This window comes from Clytia hemisphaerica, unplaced genomic scaffold (genome assembly GCF_902728285.1).
Source record: "Clytia hemisphaerica strain Z4C2 unplaced genomic scaffold, Clytia hemisphaerica genome assembly, whole genome shotgun sequence".
Lineage (NCBI taxonomy): Eukaryota > Metazoa > Cnidaria > Hydrozoa > Leptothecata > Clytiidae > Clytia > Clytia hemisphaerica.
The window spans coordinates 3,168,924-3,192,039 of record NW_027103836.1 but is presented as its reverse complement, the minus strand read 5'-3'; the positions used below and the strand labels follow the sequence as shown (position 1 = coordinate 3,192,039).

Sequence of the window (23,116 nt, the reverse complement as noted above, 5' to 3'; positions counted from 1 at the left end):
TGTGGATTTTAATTTTTAGGCAGTTTCTTTTGAATGTCTATTCACACATTACTCAAACCACCGTGGGGTTGGTTGCTGGTCATTCCATTATTCCTTTTGTTTACATATTTTCAGGAGGATCGTCTCAAATGAAAGAAGAGGCGCAAGCACTATTAAAGAATGATTCTAATGATGCCATGGATAAGCTGGATAATATGATAACTTCTTTGAGCCTGGACCAAAAGTACGTTAATATACTGTTAAAATACCACGAAAAAGTTTCTCTCTTTGAAGTGGGTTTTCTTGAGAATTTTTCAAAGGGAAGAGAAAGGTTAACTTGGGACGCAGTGAAAATACATGCCTATATTCAATCTCCATTTTCTAATGATAAAGTCTTTTCCAAAAAAGGTGGTGTCCCTTTTTTTTCAATTTTTTGCTTTTGAAGAAAAAAGATATTTTAAATTTATACCTGTTGGAAAGATGATTTTGAGTGGTCGAACTTAGACTTAAAATCCTTCTAAAAATTTAAAGATGAAGATGAAAAGCAGATAACAAAATAAAAAAACTTTTCTACTGGACTATATAGATATTGAATTTTTAAATTTTTTAAAATGATTGTAAAGCTCTAAGTCTTTTGCACTGCTCATTTCAATATAAATAGGTCAAAACAAGAAAATGATGGAACAGAGTCAGACAGTAATGGACAACAATCCAAAGACACAAAAGCTGCACCTGGATTCGAAGAAATTATACCGGAGAATCTTGAACAATATGAGCTGAGAAGAACATGCAACCCATGGAAAAGATGTAGAATAACTGACGCACAGTTAAGCAAGGATGAACTTGAAATGAAAGTAAGTAAACCTTCTTGTTAAAATTCCTCCTGATCCTCTTAGGTTCTCTTCCAACATAGTCTTCCAACTTTAAACTTAAATTTTTATATTAACTTATCATCTGTAGGGCAGTTGAGTTGTTAATTTTGTACTCTATCTTTTGAATATTGCTTAATGTTACATGTGCTACTAAGCTCTGGTTTAGTCGACCCACTTTTAGCCCTGCTTATTCTAATTGCGAATTAAAGTTGGCATAAAGTGGGCCAAAAGTGGGTTGTCTAAAGTGAAATGTTATGTAAAGTCGGCACGGTGCCGTCATTTGATTCGCATCGAGTGCTTTTGCCGATCATAATCAAGAGAATAGGCAGAAAGCGGGCTCTCTTTAGACAGCCGTTTTTTGATCCACTTTTAGCCAACTTTTGTACGATTTCTTGTAAAAGTACACGAAACTTAGGTTGCTGCGCATGCTCAGATTGAATTTCCTCGAAAATTCGAAAAAGAAATTTATCAAAACAAACCACCAACAGGCAGGGCCAAAAATGGGGCTGACTAAACCAGCCCTAAGAACAAATTAAGAACAACCAGATTTATTGGAGAAAATTACATTTAACCCTAAAAATCATGAAAAATAACAACAACCGAGCCTCCTCCCCTCCAAAGTTTACTATTCGTTTTTGTGCAAAGTGTACATGCGAATCGTGTTTGAATAAAACGATCTTCTTTTACTTTGACTATTTAGAACCTTGAACGGAACGTTCGTGCGATAGTGAATAAATTAACACCACAGAAGTTCAAGGAGCTTGTCGACCAACTAGCTAATTTGAGAGTAGATACGGTGCCCAAATTTGAAATTGAAGTTGACATCATTTATGAAACAGCTATAAATATACCACTCTATAGTGAAGCCTATGCAAATATGTGTAGAGTCTTGACTGATTCGGTAAGTTAAATCAAGATTAAATTTTGCGTGGATTAAAAGTTGAGGCCGATTCGCTAAATTGAGTCTATGACGCTCAGCCCAAAAGTTTCATTTTTTTTCAATTCGCGAAAAGCCCGCAAAAAGAGTGTACGACGTGAACATTTATCCACTAAAACTCAAATCCCCATAGCTCTATTGGAAATAATTTATTCTTGATATATAATCAACAGTCTCTACAAAGTTCATTGCTGGTTGCTATGGTTAAATCAAATCATATTGTTTACTATATATTTTTGCTCAAACGTTACAGTAATTCCATCGACAAATCAAAAATTTGGAAAGTTATTTTGAAAACCAACAAACCAAAGTCGACAATAATCCCTCTCTTTCTTTCAGAAATAATATTTTAGTTAATCTATTTATTACTTCCAGCTCAAATCTATCCCTGGTGACAAATCCAACACGAATTTCCGAAAGATTCTTCTCAATAAATGTCAAGAAGAACTTGAAAAAGACGATATACAGATGGAACAAGACAGAAGCAAAACATTTGAAACAGTACATTAACCATTCCAAGTTATCTGCAGCTAGATACACGCTTCTTTTTTTTTTAAATACACTTTATAAGAATGTCCATGATGAAAATGGCCAAAAAATAAAGAATAATGCTAAGAATATCACCATCATAGAATTTTGCTTCTCAAGCTAAGAATGCCATTTTTCATAATTCTAAATTGTCAATTACCCCCAAGTAAGGCTCACCCCCTTTCACAAAATACCATTTTATGCTTGAGACGTATGTACTAAATGTTAAATCTAGTCTGAATTAGGATCCTAGCCTAAGAATGCTGTAAGAATATTTTAAGATGATTTTCCCATAAAAGTTAAGAATATCCATGATGAAATGGATCTATACCATTCTTATGAAAAAAGCGTGTATTAATAAGTAAAATCGAAAATATGTTTACTATCTAGGAGATCTTTATTTCTGACTGAACTATTTTTAATCTGTTTACTAGGCGAGACCAATTTGATTAGCTGTTTTACAGGCTCGACCGACCCTGAAATTCCAAAAATCGAAATAAAAATAAAATTGATTTTGCTGATATATTTATATTTTCTTTGTCTGTAAGACTGCCAAATTTTAAAAATTTTGGTATTTTTCCAAGGTTTTGAGGATTTCATATTCAATTTTTCATTTTATTCATGAGTTCGTTTTTTTGGTGTATTTTTCTTATCTAGTTCGCATTTTTATTAACATGTAGTAGTTTTTGCTGCCTTTTTAGGAGAATTTATAGGTGAAATTCTACTTTTATTTTTATTTTTTTGCCGACCGACCGACCGTCCCTCTTTTTTGGGTAGCTTGGACCGTAAAACAACAAATTAAATTGGCCTCGCCTTATGAGAATAGTAAAATCGACGTGCATCTCTTTTAACTTGCTTTCAGGTACTTGGCAATTGTTGACGTTTGCAAAAGGCAAACCAGACTGTTTAGGCTGTACTAAAATCGGCACTTCTTATCTCTGCAGGAAAAAGAGATGAAGAAGTGGAAAGAAGAGCTAGATAACAAATTGAAAAATCGTCGACGTATTCTGGGATGTGTACGTTTTATTGGTGAACTGTTTAAACTCAAGGTGAATTGAAGTTTAATCTATTCTTTGGGGAATGCGAAAGAAGCTTTAGTACCAGTAATGTATTAGTGTATTTAATGAAAATATGCGCTAATCAGAAGGCGGCGCTCTTTTCCAAATCTAGATTTTTCAATCATTTATGATGATTTTGATCTGCTGATTAGCCATGTAGCTTTTTTTATTACTTTTTCAAAAGTCTTTTTCGAGTCTTTTTAGCGTTTCTCCCAATAGATATGCTTTCATTATAATTTCAAAATTATTTTCTCAAAAATGTTTAATTTTATTATCAGAGAGGTCCATAAAAGTAAAGTAGCTTGTTTTTTTCTGGTTTTTAGATGATTAATGAGAAAATCATGCACGAGTGTATTTTGAAGTTCATCAGAGTAAGTCGACCTGCCTTAGTGGATCAAGATTTAGAATGTCTTTGTAAATTAATTAGTACTGTTGGAAAACAACTTGATCACGAAGAAGCTAAGGTAAATATATTTAATTTTTTCCATTTTGGAGTCTTCCTGGTTTTGATTTTTTATTTGTGTACTAAGGTACATTTGCTGGCTGTGCTCAAAGATTTATAACCTTTGTGATTAATAACTCCTTTTGAAATTTGATAAAATCGATTTTGTCCATTTCTGTAAAACATCAATTTTAGAAATTGGAAAGATAAAAGTCTACAAAATGAATGAGTGGACCAAAAAAAGTACTTATGGTCAAAGTTGGAAAGAATCCTCAAATTATTTTATCGCAAATTAGTCTCTGAACTTCGCAAATTTGAGGAGTTTGCATTTTTTGAGGTTGAAATTATTCTTTATTCATTGCACAATGCTATTTCATTAAACTTTTCAGCCACGCATAGATGAATACTTCCAACGGCTAGAAAAGATTATCGAAAAGAAAAAGATCTCATCTAGGATAAAATTCGCATTGAAAGATGTCATCGATCTCAGGTCAAACCACTGGGTACCACGAAGAGATGAAGGAAATCCAAAAACCGTTGATCAAATCAGACGAGAATTACGACTGGAATTCTTTAAAGAAAGAATGCACAGAAGACAAGAACAAGTAAAGGCCCCAGGAGAACACAGTCGTAATGGTATGTTGTCTGTCTCAAAAGTATGTGGACACTTTGGTTTTTGAGCATTTTCTAAGCACGTATTCAAGCTATGTTAGAAAGTTATACACCGTTGGAAAGATATTTCCAAGGAGAATGATATAAAGGATAGAAGATAGTGTCCACATACTTTTGAGACATACACGTTTTTTTTTTTATTAGAACGTCTTAATTTTAGCTGAGGCTGGGTGTGCCTATTTTCGCATCAATTTTCAGCCTGAAATGTTCTTATTGACGTTCTTGAAATCGATTCTCTTAAAATCTAATAAAACCTTTGAATGTCGATATTGGGTTAAAAATCGAGTAAATTTGCTATTATTTTTAGATGAGAGGAATAATTACAGTAATAATTGCACAAAATTCCTTAAGAAATCTAAAGATTTTTAAGCGAATTTCGTCAAACTATTCGATTCTCAGGCTGGACATGTTCTTATAATGTTCTTAAATTTTTGCCAAATTTCAGCCTAAATGTTCTTACAAACTGGGTTCTAATAAAAAAAACACGTGTACTTTAATAACTTCGCATGGTCCATTCGCTTGTTTGCAGTTCACTTTTCTAAGAATCAGTTGATTCATCAAGTTATATCCACTCGATCAATTTCAAGCACAACAAATACAACAATATGATCAGCAAAATATTCCGCAACAACAATGGTTGGAGCAAACTCGTCAAAGAATCGTACAATCTCTACATCATCAAACTCCAAAACCTACTCCAAAGAAGCGTGCATCTATTAGAATTGTCGACCCATATTCAGGAAGAGACTTGACAAGTCAATTTCAAAATCGTACAAAATCTGAAAAGGATTAAATCCAAGAAAGTCCCATAGAGAGAGAAAGTCTTGAGAATGAACTTTGATGGAACCCCGGGGTTTTCCTTTTTCATTTTCTCGGCTTGATAAAGAATCTATCTTATACCTTCGGGGATTTTTTTGGGAATTATTTTGTCACCATACGATTTTTCAGCATTCTTCCCTAACTAAAATTTCAAATAACTAAATTCTTATTCGCACAGTGATGTCAGAAAATTTGCCCCACGGAAAATTGCCCTTTTATTAAACGCTAAATATTCTGAAAGTCAAGACAATTTTCAACATTCGGGAGCTTTGGATTACGCAATTCTAATTTACTTTTTCTATTTGATCATGTAACGGATTTTGTAGAAGAGGTCCATATACCGCCCATCCCTCGTTTTGGTGGATTTTTCTGGAGCAATTGGTTTAACTGTAATTTTGTTCAGGTTGAAGATAGATAGAAAATAATGCATTTTTCCTAAGGATTAGGATTCATTTTCCAGTGGTTAATTTTCTGTGGGGTGAAGTTCCTGGGAACCAATTTTCCGGGGGGGGGGATTTCTCGCGGACAAATTTTCTAGAAACTCGCACAGTATTGGAAGAACAAACTTTTTATAAATCCATTTTTAGCACTCAAATTTGTAAATAATTATCATTCTTTTGATTAGTATTTGTCCCTATCTTTTCGTGGCTCTTGAACCAAATACCAGATGTATACTTAAATTACCAGCGAAAATTGTGTATATAATTTAAAAAAATAATGCCTACTTTGTGAAAAATATAGGGAATCACTCTGGCAACAAGTTTAGATTCGACGCTCTTACACATTTGAAATTAGAAAAATCAAATGACAACATTTTGCTTTGGGATAATTTACGGTAAAAAGCTGCAGTATCTAGACAAATTTTACCTTTTCACCATAACATGAAGGAGTGCAGCTTTCACCGTGGATTCACTCAAAATATTACGATTTGCCGGCCATGGATGTATTCTCGAAAAATTTGAATATACTGTTTGTTTTTTGTATAGCTACTGAAATTGCTTTATATACTTCTAGTTGAAAAATGAAAGAGGAAAAATAGATAGAAAATGAACTAAAGAACAAGATTCTTGTTGGACATGTTGAAATGAAAACAACTCCTCGCCGAGAAAATGGATGCCACACAAAATTCTAAACAGGACCATAATGAGGTTTGTTGTATACCTTTTTTTGCATTCGGATGGACTATATTACAGAATGTTTTATGAAGTTCTTTTGCCATTTTTTATATGACTTTTAACCAATTTCAACCATGCTTCAACGCTCAACCCGCCCAACGCTTATCAGAAAAACTCCTACCACACTCTGCACACTTGGTAAAAATTTCAGCAGTTAAAAATTAATAATAAAAATTCGGAGTGTAATGAGAGCCTTATTCTCCCGCCAAAACAGGACTTAAAAAAAGTGAATCCCTCCGCAAGTAAATTTCCTAATCAAGCATGAGGAATCGTGTTAATTTGATATAGGATCATTGTCATAAAAATAACGAAAATCAGTTCGATAAATATTTCTCTTGCTTTATCTGAAATCGACATGTTTTATGTCTGTGGTCGAATCCCAACCAATCAGAATGCTTTGTTACAGTAAACATTCGAAATGCAAAGAAAAGTAAAATTGAAAATAAGAACTATTTATTGTTTCACTTTTTGAAGTTTTGGAGTATTTCTGAAATAGTAAGGGTGTTAGTTTATTTGACCCGAGGGTTAATGTGATCTGTTTATAGTACATATTTATGAATTGTTTGTTTGTGCTCATTTCTTTAGAAATACAGTAGATACGTGTGCTGCGCATTAAATATCATCACTCCGCAAAACTTCGATACACTTTTGGAAAATACATTGGCTTTGATTGGAGATGATAAAAACAAGATGGATGTCATCATTGATATGATTTTTAAGAACAGTTCATCAAGCTCACTATATTCAGAAGTCTACTCAAAATTATGTGCATCCATTTTAGAAAAGGTATGATGTCATTTCGTATTTTGAATTTTTTTTGTGAAAAAAAAACTTGGAATTCTTTTGAATCTGTTTGATATAGCTTAGATTTTATAAAAAACCCCATTTGCAAGAATCTATCCAAAGTCACCAAAAGAAGGGAAAGTTTTATCCTAAGATTACAGAAAATTGAAATTGGTAAAAACTTGGATTTTTTTCAAAATTTTGGTAGCAAGGAAACAATGCATAATCTCTAAACTAAGCTATAATGGGTGCACGAAGAATAAAGAATGCGAATATTAAAGAGTTTAAAAACAGTAAGAATAGGGTTATAAAAAACCAAAATTAAAAAAAATTATTCCCAAGTAGGATGTCTTTTCTTAGTTTAAAATTGGGAAATTGAAAATATAAGGACTTTTTTCCCATTTGTGGTATTTTTTTGGCAAACTAATTTGAAAAATGAGTTCCGCGTAAGTCCATTTTCAGCAGGGGTAGTATCTCCGAGGGTTTCAATAAAAAATTTGTAAAACTCTGACGTCTGGTGGTTTTTCTTATTTTGCACTGGTGGTATTGTAAATCGCGGTCGTGTTCGAGTATCTGGTGATGGAAAAATTACTTCTCATCCAGAAAAATCCTCAGGAAAAGGTGTATAAAAAAATTCTGTTCATTTTTGTTTACGTTTTGTACCGTGATCACATATTAAGCAGATATTGTTGATTTGGTTATTCAAGAAATAGTCTGTATCCCTTATGTTGAGGATGTGTGACGTCCAGGTTGGTCTAGAAAATAAAATAAAATCCAGGTGGGTCTTGGTTTATGAATGTAAAAATCCAGGAGACCATCCATAATGTCAATGATAAAAAATCCACAGGGGGTTCCAGTTTTCTGCTGTAAAAATCCAGGGGGTCTGATTTTTCTCCAGGCCAGCTCTGGTATGTTGCGGGGGTAAAATACAGGGAGTTGGTGCTTGTGCAAGGGGCAAGGGGCTTGTGTGCTTACAACACTAAATATTAACGAGTAAAATTCAGGGGGTCAGGTTAACCCTTTAACTGCCCCTCGTATTTTTTAAGGTTTTCACTTCATTTTCTGAATAATATATGAAGTATTAGCCAAGGACTATAATTTTGAGTTGAACGTTGTAGAATAGTTATTTTTCAACATAGAAAAGTTTGTAACTATTCATTTTTTTCATTTCAAACCACCTAATTCAAAAATCTTGTAAAAAATGATAAATTTCGGGCAAATAGGTCGAAATTTCGCATGTCGGCATATGTCGACATGGGCACGGAAAGGGTTAAAGATAAATCCAGGGGGTAGTTTTGAAAAAACTCGAGAAATCCAGGGGGGCCACTTTTGCCAAAAAGACCTCCTCAACATAGGGGTGCAAATTTTTCTTGGAATAATCCATGATTCTTGAAGATCTGGTTTGACGTTGTAGAAGAAGTTGTGAGTTTTGTTAGTAGGAGCCTATCCGTTGTTTAGTAAAGCTTTGCAATACTTCGTAGCCAAAGATAATCAACGTTGGCTGTGACGTTATCACAGTTTGTAATAATTTTAAACAAAAGCTGTTTGTTCAGTGTGCAGCCATAGAAATATGAAATGAGGTCTGATTCTTCACCCTATACCTTCTTCTTGACAATGTCAAAGCTTTTGATTGTTTCATCTTGTAAGCGAGAAATTGTGATTTTCATCGTCGTGAAAAAATCTTTACTTTCATTTAGTATCAACGGGATTCTATTGACAGCTTCGAGCATATTCAAAGGCGTATATTATTGAATTATGAAGAAAACGTCTCAAAAATCGTACTAGAGGTTTGACACATTATTTTTTTAAAGCTTTGTAAACGTACTTACTTAATACTTAGAAGTAGTTCCTTGGATCAGACCCTTTTCTTGTGGGTTCCAAAGCTGGGACCAATAGTCCAAATGGGGATGAGAAATGACTTCCACAGTGTTGTCATTACTTCTTTACTTCTGGATTTGAAAGTTCTTAAAACCCAGCTGTAAAGTTCTGTTGCTTTCTTGATCATACCATTGATATACTGCTGAAGTTAGTATCATCTGTTAAAACTGGACCAAGGTCTTTCACTGCAGATTTTTCTTCGATGATTTTTGAATGTTCAGTAAAATAGCTATTGCTAGTAGCCATCTGTTTGCTATAATGAATGTTTTCAAATTTCTTACCATCATGTTGTCATCTCGTAATGCCTATTTGTAGACACGGTTTAAATTTTCTTGAAGTTTGAAGTTGTCTAGCAGGCTCTGGATGGCTTCATTCTTGTGTCATCTGCAAAGCTTAACAGTGTCGAATTTTTTCGTCAATGTTGCTAATTATGATGATAAATAATTTGTCCCTCTTTGCGTCTTTTATTTCCAAATGGTTACTATACCAAGATCACACAAGAACATATTTATCGTTAATTTTCTTTGAAGCCTCCCAAACTCTGCCTTGACCGCCTGACTACAGATCTTCGTCAAATTCAAAGCATCTGATTATTTTTTTTCCAGTGTGATAGGAATTCGATTATTTATTAATTATTTATATATATAAATTCTTCTACCAGGATCGAGGGAAAGTTCCAGACGAAGAACGATATGCCATATTTTGTACTTTGGCTTTTGTTGCTCAAATGTTTAAGCAAAAGGTATAATTTTTATTCTTTTCTATTTAAACCTGGCATAAGGAAACATTTCATGTCTTACGGTTTAGTTCCAACTAACGAAACAGTTGACCAACCACTGGTCCGAACAACCTCATATCTGTACCACACATTTCTTGGCTGTGTTACAAAGAATTCAAAACTTAGGTATTTTTGGACCTACCCCGGTGGAGGTCCTATAAATTAACCTGTGTTTGTTCGTCCGTCCGTCCGTTCGTCCGTCCGTTCGTTCGTCTGTTACCAACTTTTCTCAGGATTGAATCATAGGAATCTTTTGATTTTTGGTACAAAGGTGCCAAATGGTGTTGCCCAAAATGTGACGGAGCCCGATTTTCGAAAAAAAAATTTTTGGGCAAATTTGGGCCAAAAAACGGCTAAAAAACGGGTTTTTTGGACTTTGTGAAAAATTGGATCATTAACTTTTTTTGATTTTTTGCATGAAAGTAAGGTACCATCATAGGTAAAAGATGGCTCAAGCAGAATTTTGCAAAAAAATTTTGTTGGCTCAAAAAACGCATGTTTATCTATAAGAATTACAATTGATAAGCATACATCAATGTTCTTAGTCAAATTACTCAATTTTTTCATGAGATAGATGTTTTTTTTGCTCATGAGGGCTTACTTTTGAAGAATATATGTGTTTAAGACAGGAAATTTTAGTTGCTTGGCGTGTTCTTATAGAGAAACTGGCCAAATTCGATATTTTTTATAAGCACATTATCAATTACTTAGGTATTAGCTTTTCTCGAGAATGGCTTTTTCATTCTTTATGATATTTTGCACAAAGATGCACAACTATAAACCTTCGAATGTGACGGAGTCCGATTTTCAAATAAAAATGTTATTGCGCAAATTTGGGCCAAAAAAGGGCTAAAAAACGGGTTTTTGGACTTCGTGAAATATTGGATCATTGTTTTTTTCTGATTTTTTGCATGCAGGTAGGTAAAAGATGGCTCAATCAAATTTTTGTAAAAAAAGAATTTTTCAGCTCAAAAAACGCATCTTTATCTATAAGAATCACTATTAGTAAGCATACATCAATGTTCTTAGCCGAATTACTCAATTTTTTCATGAGATAGATGTTTTTTTTGCTCATGAGGGCTTACTTTTGAAGAATATATGTGTTTAAGACAGGAAATTTTAGTTGCTTGGCGTGTTCTTATAGAGAAACTGGCCAAATTCGATATTTTTTATAAGCACATTATCAATTACTTAGGTATTAGCTTTTCTCGAGATTGGCTTTTTCATTCTTTATGATATTTTGCACAAAGATGCACAACTATAAACCTTCGAATGTGACGGAGTCCGATTTTCAAATAAAAATGTTATTGCGCAAATTTGGGCCAAAAAAGGGCTAAAAAACGGGTTTTTGGACTTCGTGAAATATTGGATCATTGTTTTTTTCTGATTTTTTGCATGCAGGTAGGTAAAAGATGGCTCAATCAGATTTTTGTAAAAAAAGAATTTTTCAGCTCAAAAAACGCATCTTTATCTATAAGAATCACTATTAGTAAGCATACATCAATGTTCTTAGCCGAATTACTCAATTTTTTGATGAGATGATGTTTTTTTTGCTCACGAAGTCTTGAATATGAAAGAATATTTCAAGAACATGAAATTTTGGTTTCTAAACGTTTTTTTTATAAGAAACAAACGACTAATTTAAATAGATCGTCACTATTTGTGTTCTGAATGATTGTTTAATGGTCACGTCACGTAGATATCAATTATAAATGTGTTAAATGCATAACCAGGTAGGTCCATAAAAGTATCACTTGTTTGTTCTAGTTCAATGGTCATGGGGGTTCCCTCAAGAGACTTGATGTGGAGAGGGATGTGGAGAGGGATGTGGAGAGTTATATGCTACCTACCATATTTTGGCTGGTAAACGTTCAGCTAAATTTCTGAGTCCAATCAAAAATCCCAAAAGCACCAGACTTTGTTTTTGTTAAGCAAAAATCCAGTGCTGATAGCTTTATTCTTTATTCTTTATAGCTTTTATTATTGAATGGACTGGGGAAAATTTTTATCATACTATGTATGGAAAAGCGATATAGTCCTCTCGTCTTTTCACAGTAATTTGGTGGAAATATATTTGTGTATTTTATAGATCGTCCCATTGGATAAGATGCAACGGTTCATTGACAAGCTGTTACCATCTGAAACTCAGCCGCAACAAAGCTTAGACTTCAAATTAGATTGTTTTATCAAGTTGGTTGAAATTGTTGGGAAATCTCTTGAAGAGTTAGACAAGGTATGAGATTTTATTACAAACTTTTAAAAATTTTCATAGAAAATTTACTTATTTTTGTTGCGTTACGCATTTCACGGTTTCCACTAATAATGGAGGAAGCATTTGCCAGTCTGAGCCTAAGTGAAAATATAAATTCCTATTGCAACCAGAGAAGTCTAAAACTGGGTTGTTCGACTAAATTATGAGCCTTGCCAAGCACCATTTTGCATCTTGGTTGGTTTGTATGCTTTCTTTTGCTTTCCAATCGCAAATTACTCTCTCCAACATCTATTTATGTAGATGAAAATACTTTAGCTTTGCTTAAAATTAAAGTTAAAAAAATCCTGTATCGATGTCTCTATAGTCATACTTCATTCGTAACGGTACGGCCGTAAAACGAATAATTATCAAACGACTTTAAAAGTCGATCATTGAATGGTTCAATTAGGCCCATGGAAAGAGTCCATTTAAGTTGAATTCAGATCAGATTAGTTTAGTAATTTCGGAGAAATTGCTTCTCAAGTTATCAGGGCCTTGACTTCGTTGTAATCCAATCAGAAATCATTCTGAAACAAATTCTTTATTTTGAAGCAATACACCGATACGATATTCGACCGAATAGATAAACTCACAAAAGCGGAAAGCTTGTTAGGCACGCGCCTCTATTTTCTACTTCTCCGTGTAACGGAACTTCGCGAGAACAATTGGACACCGAGATTGGAATCTTTGAAACCGGTCACTATTGACAAGATTCGGAGAGAAGTTGAAGACGAAATTGAACGGAGAAATCAGGTGAGAGAGGACTCAAAAATCTTCTTAGCGAACCTTAAAGGGGAAAAGGGACGAAGCTGTAAGCTTCAATTGCTACAAACGTTGCCTCTGATTAATTCGAAGTTTACGTTTATGGGAACATTGTCAGGTGTAATCCCGGATTGTAATTCCGTACTATTGTGTTTTTGACAACATTTTGATGTATATTTCATTCAGAATAGTTCCTTTGATAGCTAGAGTCGATTTTTTACGTGGATTTTGCGTGGATGGTAGTAATCTATGGCTTTTAGACAGTCTTTCGATTGTCGGCTTGGCTATCTATCAATTGAAAGGAACATTGAAAGGAGTGAGGAATTCGGACCAGGGACCCTTGGTTTTTAGGCGCTGGCACTTTGACCATTCAGCCATCGCTCCTTTAAAGTCTGTGAACGACCAAAGTGGAGGCTTCAGGGTTCTAAGTTTCGCGATGATTTCATTTTCTTCAGGAAATCATCTTTTGGAGAAAACAACGTAAAGCTAGTACGTGAGCCGAAATCAATACAACTCTTGAGTCATGGTTTCTTACAGATCAATTTCTACCGTGATGACGCAAACAAAGAGAAATAAAACAATTCTTTAGGGAGCATTTGAATAAAGATTATTTGCAAAATTCTTCAATTTTTATACAGATATTTATAATGAAAAATGAAGATGTGAAGAAAATGAAAAATATAACAAGAAAATTGAAAATATATTGACGTTTACTTCATTTAATATTTATAATAAAATGTTAGCATGACCTCTTCCACCTCCCTTTCTGACCCGTTTCCGGCTTTGTAATCCTAATCAAGGACCTTTTACCTTGGAGGTTTTCTCTCTCTTCCTCAACTTAACTTCTCAGTAGTATACTAGATTTTGTCCTTTTTCAAAATTGTTTGATTTGTAAAGTCTAAGATATAGCTGAAGTGAGAATTGAGAATTGGCCACTCTAATTTGTTCAACAAATGCTAGTATCGATTTTGAAGGGTGATTATGAAAATCAAAAGAAATATGGACGAAAGACCTTCGGAGCTTCTTAAAAATGGCGTAGGTATGTTATTAGTCGGTGTTTTTTTTAGAATGTACCAAACTGACTTTTCGCGAAATCTTCTTACCTTTAAAACGGTTTTAAACGGAAACCTATTATTGTTGATGCCATGTATTTTCGAATTAAAATTTCCATCCGCACAGAAAAAGCTCTCATCCTAGATTACTCCTAGTTTTATCCTTGAACTGTAGCTGTTCAACTCATCCAATTAAAGCCGGGTTAAAAAATTTGGAACATTTCATTTCATCTCTTTTTCTCATGATAAATTGAAATACTCAATTAAAAGTTTTCATTAAGAAAGTTGTCTTAAATAGGAGATAACCGAAAAAGGCAATTTGGTACAGTCTATAACCACACCCCTGTCTCAGTGCCCCGATAGAACTTTTTCACTCAGGGGGATGAAAATTGCTATCAAAATGCCAATGGGGGATAGAAAATCTATTGTTTCCAGCTCGAAAATTCCAGTGGGGATGGTTTTGTAGTGCAATTTTTACATTCAGTTTTCAATGGGGATAAAATCATTGAGCAATTTCGCAGTGGGATTGAAATTGTAGGATATTTTTTCCACCGGGGACGATTTTTTGTCCTATTTTTCCACCGGGGTGGAGGGTCCACCGGGTCTGTGACACAGGGGTGTATAACCTTTTTAACAAGTTTTATGTACCCATAAGACTCTCTTCAAGGAAAATTCGGCCTGGATAATACATTGTTTTGGTATCAAATGATTAAGGTGTGAATTCAGGGACCCTTTTAATAACTTTTTGAAAAGAATTTCCGAAGCCATAATTCATTTTCGATTTTCCTGTCGTTTTTTAAAACATTTTGCCATTTAGGATTAATTTCTCTTGTTACGGGAAAGATATATGAAGGTGGAAAGTAGCCTTGAATGGTTACATGTTTATTACTAGTAAAACATCTTCAAAACTAGTACTCTCGGGCACCTAATACACTCTTTTCGAGATGCATAAATTTATTGTTGTCCTCGTTTTCAAACAGATTTCATTGCTATAAAATTACATATTCACAATGATAATTGTGTTGTTTACACCTAATGAGACATTTTGAATTTCAAGTACTTTTGTTTTAGAGTTAACGTTTGCTATTTGGGAATTTAAATTGGTTTAAATGTATTATTTCATAGCAATGAAATCTGTTTGAAAAGGAGGACAACAATGAATTTATGCATCTCGAGAAGAGTGTATAGCCGGGGGGGGGGGTTGGAATAAGCGGGGGGTTTGGAAAAAAATCTCAAAAGTTAATAAGCAGGGGAGGGGGTTGGAATAAGGATGTCCTGGGTGGAAAACTTTTGAACAATTAATTAGCCCCCCCGGTTATTAGGTACCCTAGAGTACTTGCCCTCTCAAATTAGTAAAGTTTGAAAATGAAAAATAATAGTGATAAAAATGACATTCGAATTATATCATTGGATCTATATCATCCTTGAACTATAACACTTCTGAGTGGGAAGTTTGACAGTTAACTTAGACGAACCCTTTAACTAGAAATCATGTTATTCATTGTTAGGTTATTAATTTATAGGTATTCATTCTTTATTGCATAGGTGAAAATTTACCCAAATTGAGGCGTGTTTCGACTCGACAAAAAATCCTTCACAAGAAGAAAGTCGAATATTCTCGTTCGTTCGCCATCCATGGTTTATCTCGTGTCTTTCATGGTACTCGAATCGAAAAATTCTTCTGGCTCTTGAATCTCGTTTTAAGTTTTGGAATATCAGCATTCTTGATCCGCGGTCAAGTCAAAAGTTATTTCAACAAGGATATCTATATTGAAGAGCGGAGAATATCGACACCAACACCTGAATTTCCAACTGTCACTTTATGCACGGGAGATCCAATCAAATACCAGTATTGTAAAAAAGATGCTGCTAAATTCTTACGGCTTTTCCCTGGGATCAGAGACCCATGCAAACACAAACTTGACATAACTCAAAACGGAATCACAACCAATTACCCTCCAGGTGATTTGAAATTTGACATTCCAACCTTCAAAATCAAATGTGGCGTTAACTGCCATTTTTTCAAAGATATATATGCTTGGCGTGGTATTTCTAATTATACTAATTGTGTACAATTCAATGGTAATAGACTCGAGTTATCAACTGATCGGATTGGTTTTAGAATGAGTTTGGCCAAGAATATAAAGCAACGGGACTTTCATATGTACATCCACAGTTCTGAAGATACACCTTATATTTTAAACCATGGATCTTTTGAAGTCTCGTCTCTTCAAAATACAAACCTTCGAATCAAAACTATCAAAACAAAACGATTGGAAGATCCCTTCCCCTCCAAATGTGTATCGGTGGATGAAGGGAAACGCTTGAATATCTTCCCAGGCAGATACAGTATCCAAGCTTGCTCTGAAAGCCTGAAATGTATCAAAACTTTTAAATTATGTGGAGATACTTTTGATTTTTGCCGGAGGTACATCCCTGAAGATATTCGCTTAAAATATCAAAATAAAAATGTAAGTATTCAATTAACACATATGTGTTTAACGAAGCATATTAAACACAATCTGATTGGGCAATGTCGCCAACCATGTGATCAACTGAAATATGACGTTCAAATCTCTCCAAGACCGCACTGGAAAAAGACTCATGGATATGCCGGACCTGCTGCTCTATTTGTTGAGGAATTCGATCTCACTTTCGTTTTGACTGAACCAGGGTCTTTTCTTCAACGCGAGGAAAAAGAAATGTTCTCGTGGACTGATTTATTGGGTCTTGTAGGTGGCACTATTGGTTTGTTTTGTGGTTTCTCATTTTTGTCCTTTCTAGAGTTGATTATCTACTTGGCGATCAAAATAATAGTTAAACGTGATGTAGAGGAAGAACAAGAAACTGAATCGAATAAAGATGACGATTCTCTGATTCTCTGATTCTGTTTTTATTGAAGTTATAATTGCTCTAAAAGTACACCCTTTCATGGAACCTTAAAAAAGTTACCTTTTAAAGGGCTGAAAGGACTTGATGGTAATTGGAATCGATATACTGCATATGAAATGTGTACAAATAGACTGAAGTGATTTATAATGTACATTTTACAGCTTATGATATAGGTGTTGTTAAATGATATTGCTGATGAGATTACCGTTTTGGGGTAATCATGCTCTTTCTCTACGATTTATGTTTGAATTCTCCTTTTTCTTATTTCTTATTTTTATGCCTAAAAATGCATAGGGTAGAGAAAAACATTTAGAAAATTTCCTCGGACTGCTTGTCAGCTTTACTGCACTCACCATCAGAAATATTCAAATTCAGTCAAATAGGGTCAAGCATAACAAATATTGCAGTCTGTCTCTATAAAATGCTGATTCAGCATCATGATGGAGCATATGACGAAAATTCATTATGCTGCATCATTCTTTCATTGACGTCACAATATTTTTCACAACTCTACAAATTTCTTCACATTTTCCCTAAAAATAGCTAATCGGCCAATATTGTGCGTGCTAATTATTAATCTTATGTCATTATTATGAAGTGATTATCGTATTTAATATTTATTGTAATGGCCGTCTCAATATTCTTAATGGGAACACCCTCTAAATCGGATACGTCTATCGGCATAAATGTCATCTAAATTTTTCAATCATGGGGACCATAAATGTGTATTTCATCCATCTTTATCTATTTTTACGTAGGGAATCTATTAACCTTTTTTTGCTTTTTTCGTTTTGATGGGGGTAACCCACTCGTTCTTTTTCCTGATCTCATTGTGACTTTTCAAATATCTTTGAAATCATTGCACAACAGCTTTTGGTACGAAGTTTCTTTTTAAAGAGTTACAATCCTTTTTTGACAACCCCTTTTTACAGACCCGCTAAGGAGCCCTTCCCACTGGAAGAATTGGCCGAAATATCTTCAAAGTGGAAAACTATACTCTATTTTTGTCCCCGCTCAAAATGAGCAAATTCTCACTGCAAAATATTAGTGCTTTTTTTCTATCCCTACAGAATTTTCTGGCTCGAAAACAATGGAATTCAAATCCCCAGCCATAAAATAAACATAGAAATATAAATCCCCATTGAGTTTTGGTCCGTTATTTCTATCCCCACTGTTTGAAAAAACCATACCAGGTCTGTGAAAAGGGGGTGTTTTTTTTTTGTTGCTCCTTTTTTATAAAAAGGCGAGGTTGAAATCTAGCCAAAACCTGGAAATAAATTTAAAACTAACTGAGACTCAAGAAACAGAAAGATTTCAGACCTAAAACAAATTTATAAAGCCACTTGAGGCTTGAATGACAATTCAGGCCTAAAAAGAATTCAGAAAATCTATTGCATCGAATGGTTAGAAATGGTCAAAATTGAACGAATTTCAAAACGAGCCATGAATTATTGGACAGCATAGAGACGCCTCAAGATGGTCAGATTTAGATGAAATTTGACATCATACCCGGGGACTTTTAATTTTTAAGATTTTGACATTTGTGGCCATTAATTTTTTTACTACACGTTTTTTTTATAAGAACAAACTATATAAGAACATAAGGATGTGATGGGCAAAATGTTAAGAACAAGTTAAGAATATTTTAAGGCTTTGGTACTCTAAAACACCCGATTTCTTAGGAAAATGGACAAAAATACTCACAAAACGGGGAAAATACTGCTATCATCGGGCCTCTGAATAATATTAAAATACTCAAGTTAAACCTAGTGCGGTTAACAGGTTTTTTTTTCTATTTGATAATTCATAGAAGGTTTTACAAAACCTATTCTCTTGAATATATATAGGTTTGACCATGTTATATTTTTGTTGCATTGCCAGTTGTATATTGACAAAGAAAAAATGAGAGACAGCAATTGGGATTAGTTGTTATCCAGCAAACCTTTACTCAACACTTAACCCTTCGAGCATCTTTGGTGGTTTTTTTATAACTTTTGATTTGAAATGTTTATCCAATTGACTTGGAATTTTTCATTGCCACCTGATGACGTCATCATTTTTTGAAAATACCGAAGATAGGACCCCCTCCAACTTCTTTTCACTTTGACTTTTTTTGCTCAAATTTTGTGAGCCAACTCCACGTGACATGTATTCTCGGTGAAGATCAGTTTTTTTGCCACCTGTTGGTATCTTGTATTTGACAGACCGGCCCAAAATTGCCCTTTTTCGCCTAAACAGCCCTATTACAGCGATACTGTATCTAGTGATTGGAAAATGCTGTTGACTTGAAATTTTGGCAGGTGTTAGTTATTGATAATACAAGCTTGCAGCCAAAATCTCAGTAAAATCGAACGAGTGGTTATGCTGAAAGTGAGTATTTTAGGTAAAAAACGGACCAGTCTGTAAAATACCAACCGCTCACGTATCTAAAAATGAAATTTCCCACACTGTATTAAATGGTCAATATCTATCACTGTTAAAAATTTCAAGCAGACAAGCTCTCTTTATTTCCTGAGTTCCGGCAGGTGATCAACGTGTATTTTACAGACCGGTCTGCAAAGTAAAAAATCTGCACGGGAATGAATTTTTTCTGTTACTAGTCTTTTTTATTTGACAAATCAATCTTTAAGGACAAATTTAAAATACCAACCAGACAGCTGGCCGAACCAAAGTTTTGCAAATCATCTTCAATTACCCATATCTACCACTTGGTCCAAGTTTCAAGGGCATAGCATTTGTCAATCTTGAGATTTTAAGGGGGGGGGCTCAAGGCCCCCCAAGATGCTTCCTTTAGTTTAAAAAATAGGGAGATGCTCGAAGGGTTATTAGGGGCTCTGACCATAGTCAAAAGATCAGTTATGAGATTTGAAGGTAAAACTTGTGTTTTGAGTTCCTTTACACTTTTAACAAAACACTGTCTTTATGAATTCGTCCGGGAATTCGTCTGGGAAAGGCAGGTCCTTGTCCGGGTAACTTTGCTTTTCCAAATCGGAGAGCGGGGTTCGAGTCTGGTTTAAGGTCAAGTCAATCTTTGCTTTAAAGATTTGAGATTCTAGTCAAGCACGTAATTAGCTCATTTTATATATTTAGCACTCATTAATTAATTTCATCATCGTCTCCTGATTGTAATAATGCTCATAATCACTTTCGTTATCGGTTGTAATTTTCTTTTGTTTTTTGTATAAGAACAAACTATATATGAAGATAAGGCTTTGATGGCCAAAATATTAAGAAGAATTTAAGAACATTTTAAGGCTTTGCGGACTCTAAAACACCCAATTTCTTAGGAAAATGGACAAAAAATGCTCAAAAAATGGTGAAAATAAGATGCTACGAAAATTTTTAGGCTTAAAACTAAAAAAGTTAAGAACATCCGAAAGCTTCAAATATTTTAGATGTTCTTATAAAAAAACGTGTTGTGTTTCAAAATTTATAAACACAAATAAATATTTATAGTTTCTGGTATTATACAGCAATAAAAAGGTATTAAGAGAATACTATACAAAGTTAACAGAAACCGGACGGCGTTAACTTATTCAATAAGTCGCTTTACTCTAGAAAGAAATTTTGAAATATTCTTCGTTTTTGCTGAATTACAGTAAGTTAAAAAGAAAAGAAAAAGCTTAATTGTATTCAACAAACGAACGGTTAAGCTAATATCAAAACAGGATCATTTAAAATCTCATTAACAACCCACGATTCCATGTTTTATTGCTTATACTAAACCCTGTTGAAATACATACACAGAAAAATATGTAGCCATAGCAACAAGGTTTTTATTGTTTTCTGGTCAGCGATCTACCAACAAAAAATTATGACTGGTTTTTAATGATGTATATTTATTTTGAATCAATTCTTTAACGGACAACCAAATTCTTAGGTTATTTTATAACTCTCCTTAATCGATTTGTTATGGTTTTCTTAGCTAAAACATATCTGTGTTTTGTGGGACTTTTTAAAGGGTTTTTAAGTGTTTTCCACTCCTCCAAATTTCAAGTCGTAATCCGATTTTTATGGATATAATTTCAATGCGTTTTTTTCTTCTTGCTTTAAATTTACGATAGCATTCCGTTACCATTACAATAGATCAGCTCCTGAGTGTGGGATAGCGCCACTAAGAGGGGTAGTAATTTTCTATACGATTGTCGTGCTCTTTAAAAACAGAATACTTAAAGAGGTAAATCACGTTTTAAAGGGACCTCTCTAGCAAGTAGCACTTTTTACCCCCTGAAACGTTAAAAAGTGTCAGAAATGACAACATAACCTTAATTTATTTAACGATTTTGAGAAAAAACAACATTTGCTATGTTTTTGTCGAGTTTTTGAATATTTTAAAGCGTGTAATTGCTAAGGGGGGTTAAAACAGACCAAAATAGGCAAAAATGGCTAACTTTACCCGTTTTTCTCCAGGCGAAACCCCGATTGCCATGTTTCAAGACATTTCCTTGACTAGATCGAAAGATAAGTAGATGCGTTACTAGCATGAAAACGGCTTCTCAATAGTAATTCCTTACACGGGATCTTTGGGACTCCCGAGAGTCCAAAAAGGGCCAAACGAAACCAAATTTACCTCTTCATCCCATGAATTAGAGTTCTTGAGGAGCACGAATATCGTATAAAAAAATACTACCCCTTTTGGTGGCTCTACCCACTCAGGAGCTAGTCTACAAAACTTTGTTTTTTGTTTACCCTATTATCAGAAAATATCTTGGTTACTCAAATATCCAGTCATGACTTAATTTTCAACATTCTGGATCCCAGTAGGGTGCGGCTTTAACCATCTAGCCAAGTCTTAGAACACCTCCTAACCACTCAATTTTGCTATACTTTCACCGAGTTTACCCTACCAAGCCAAACGCGGTGACTCAAATTCACTTGTCAGGCCTTCTGAACCCTAGCCAAGCCTTAGAACACCTTCTAACCACTCAATTTTGCTATGCTTTCACCGCGTTTACCCTACCAAGCCAAACGCGGTGACTTTTGACAAGCACCTGTCTCTCCATGAGAACACAGTTGATTCGAATTTGGAAACTGAGATCCCCTTGATTACAATATATTCTATGAAATTCGAATGCATAAGGTGGGTTAAGATTCTCGGATGACTTTCTTTGAGGTGATTTATTATAGAAGAAAAAGATACTGCCAGGAGTTGACTCTTTGATGTGAATATTACACTTGGAATGCGTTAGAATTACACAATTTCAAGTCACAGAATCACACAATTTCAAAAACTTAGTTGATTCTTTTTTGTTGTAACTGCAAAAACCTGGACAATTTTTCCCTTGGTGGCCAGATGAATGGTTTTACAGGTCATGCAAATAAAATTTACTTTTCCTCCTGACCTTAAGGCTGTGAAATTGAGCTTCAAATACAATGCATGGATTTAAAACTCGCATTTTCCATCGTCTACGTCACTTGTTTGAACGGTGATTGAAAATGTCGATTTAGAGACCATTTCCCTTCCCCTTTTACCACAATGTCCCATCAGTAGTATGTAAGTACTGTAGAAGATGCAATTATGACGTGTACTAATTTTGCAAGCATTTTGAGTCTCCTTCGTTTGGTTACTTAATAATTCTTAACCTTTATTTTAAAAAATATCCCAGCTGGCACACATCGTTGTTTCAACGTCCATCTAACGTTATTTGGACGTTGTGAGCGTTAGATAAACGTTGAAACAACGTTGTGTGCTAGTTGGGAATCAGGCTATTTTTTCTGAAGTTCTATTATTGAGAAATTGGAAAGATCGAACTTTAAACCGTCATATCTCCGGAATTAGAAGAACTTTGCGGACATGAATGGATTGATGGAAAGGTACCCGTCGGTAAACATCAAAATGATTTAGTAGGGGACAGGGTCTAATAAAAACAAAACTTAATTCTATGGCTTTTGATTCACTGGTTGACGAAATGTGTTCGAGGTCAAAGCTGAAAATCGACAATCGACCCTTAAAAAGGAAAAATTGAAGTTTTTTGAGAGTTCTGCAATTCCCTCTGTCAATTTTAAACAGACTTTGGTCAAAACTTTTCTTTGAACATCCAACCTTTGGTCTTGGAGGTGTGTATAGCATTTGCGCTCACGCATACCTTTTCTACCTAATTAAATCTCTCTCTCATTCATTGATGGGCGTGACCTGATACATTTTAATCTGTTCACACCCTACACCTTCAACGATAGCCTAATGGAACGCTTCATTTTGATTAATATACAATCAAGAATATTTTATGACGCCAGTAAG

At 34.4% G+C, this 23,116-nt stretch overlaps 2 protein-coding genes across 10 annotated transcripts in view; both read left to right on the top strand.

Moving 5' to 3' along the window:
- LOC136807277 (uncharacterized) overlaps nt 1-5,931 on the top strand; it is a 49,126-nt gene extending 43,195 nt beyond the window's left edge. For 2 of the 4 annotated variants that reach the window (XM_067063886.1, XM_067063885.1), the window contains 8 exons: nt 115-223; nt 641-833; nt 1,552-1,752; nt 2,164-2,289; nt 3,261-3,365; nt 3,698-3,838; nt 4,206-4,452; nt 5,076-5,369. In XM_067063886.1, coding sequence (XP_066919987.1) covers nt 115-223; nt 641-833; nt 1,552-1,752; nt 2,164-2,289; nt 3,261-3,365; nt 3,698-3,838; nt 4,206-4,452; nt 5,076-5,281 — 1,328 coding nt within the window. In that variant the 3' untranslated portion in view covers nt 5,282-5,369. The other 2 variants (XM_067063884.1, XM_067063887.1) reach the window with 2 other exon arrangements.
- A 393-nt stretch (nt 5,932-6,324) lies between these two features.
- LOC136807272 (uncharacterized) lies at nt 6,325-17,780 on the top strand. 6 transcript variants are annotated; one of them, XM_067063876.1, is made up of 7 exons: nt 6,325-6,455; nt 7,068-7,268; nt 8,963-9,052; nt 9,805-9,885; nt 12,011-12,154; nt 12,725-12,925; nt 15,532-17,723. In XM_067063876.1, exons 1-7 carry the CDS (start codon nt 6,417-6,419, stop codon nt 15,550-15,552), a joined length of 777 nt encoding a protein of 258 aa, XP_066919977.1. In that variant the 5' UTR covers nt 6,325-6,416; the 3' UTR covers nt 15,553-17,723. The 6 variants fall into 6 exon arrangements, with proteins under 6 accessions (XP_066919977.1, XP_066919976.1, XP_066919980.1 ...); XM_067063875.1 differs by lacking the exon at nt 15,532-17,723 and adding an exon at nt 13,390-13,627; XM_067063879.1 differs by lacking the exon at nt 12,725-12,925 and having other exon boundaries at nt 15,532-17,731.
- The last annotated feature ends 5,336 nt before the right edge of the window (nt 17,781-23,116 follow it).

Excerpts from the sequence above, each read along its gene's own strand:
- LOC136807272 (XM_067063874.1), top strand. The coding sequence starts at position 13,916 with ATGAAAATCAAAAGAAATATGGACGAAAGACCTTCGGAGCTTCTTAAA. Across the intron at positions 13,974-15,531 it reads GCTTCTTAAAAATGGCGTAG|GTGAAAATTTACCCAAATTG; the intron begins GTATGTTATTAG and ends TTTATTGCATAG.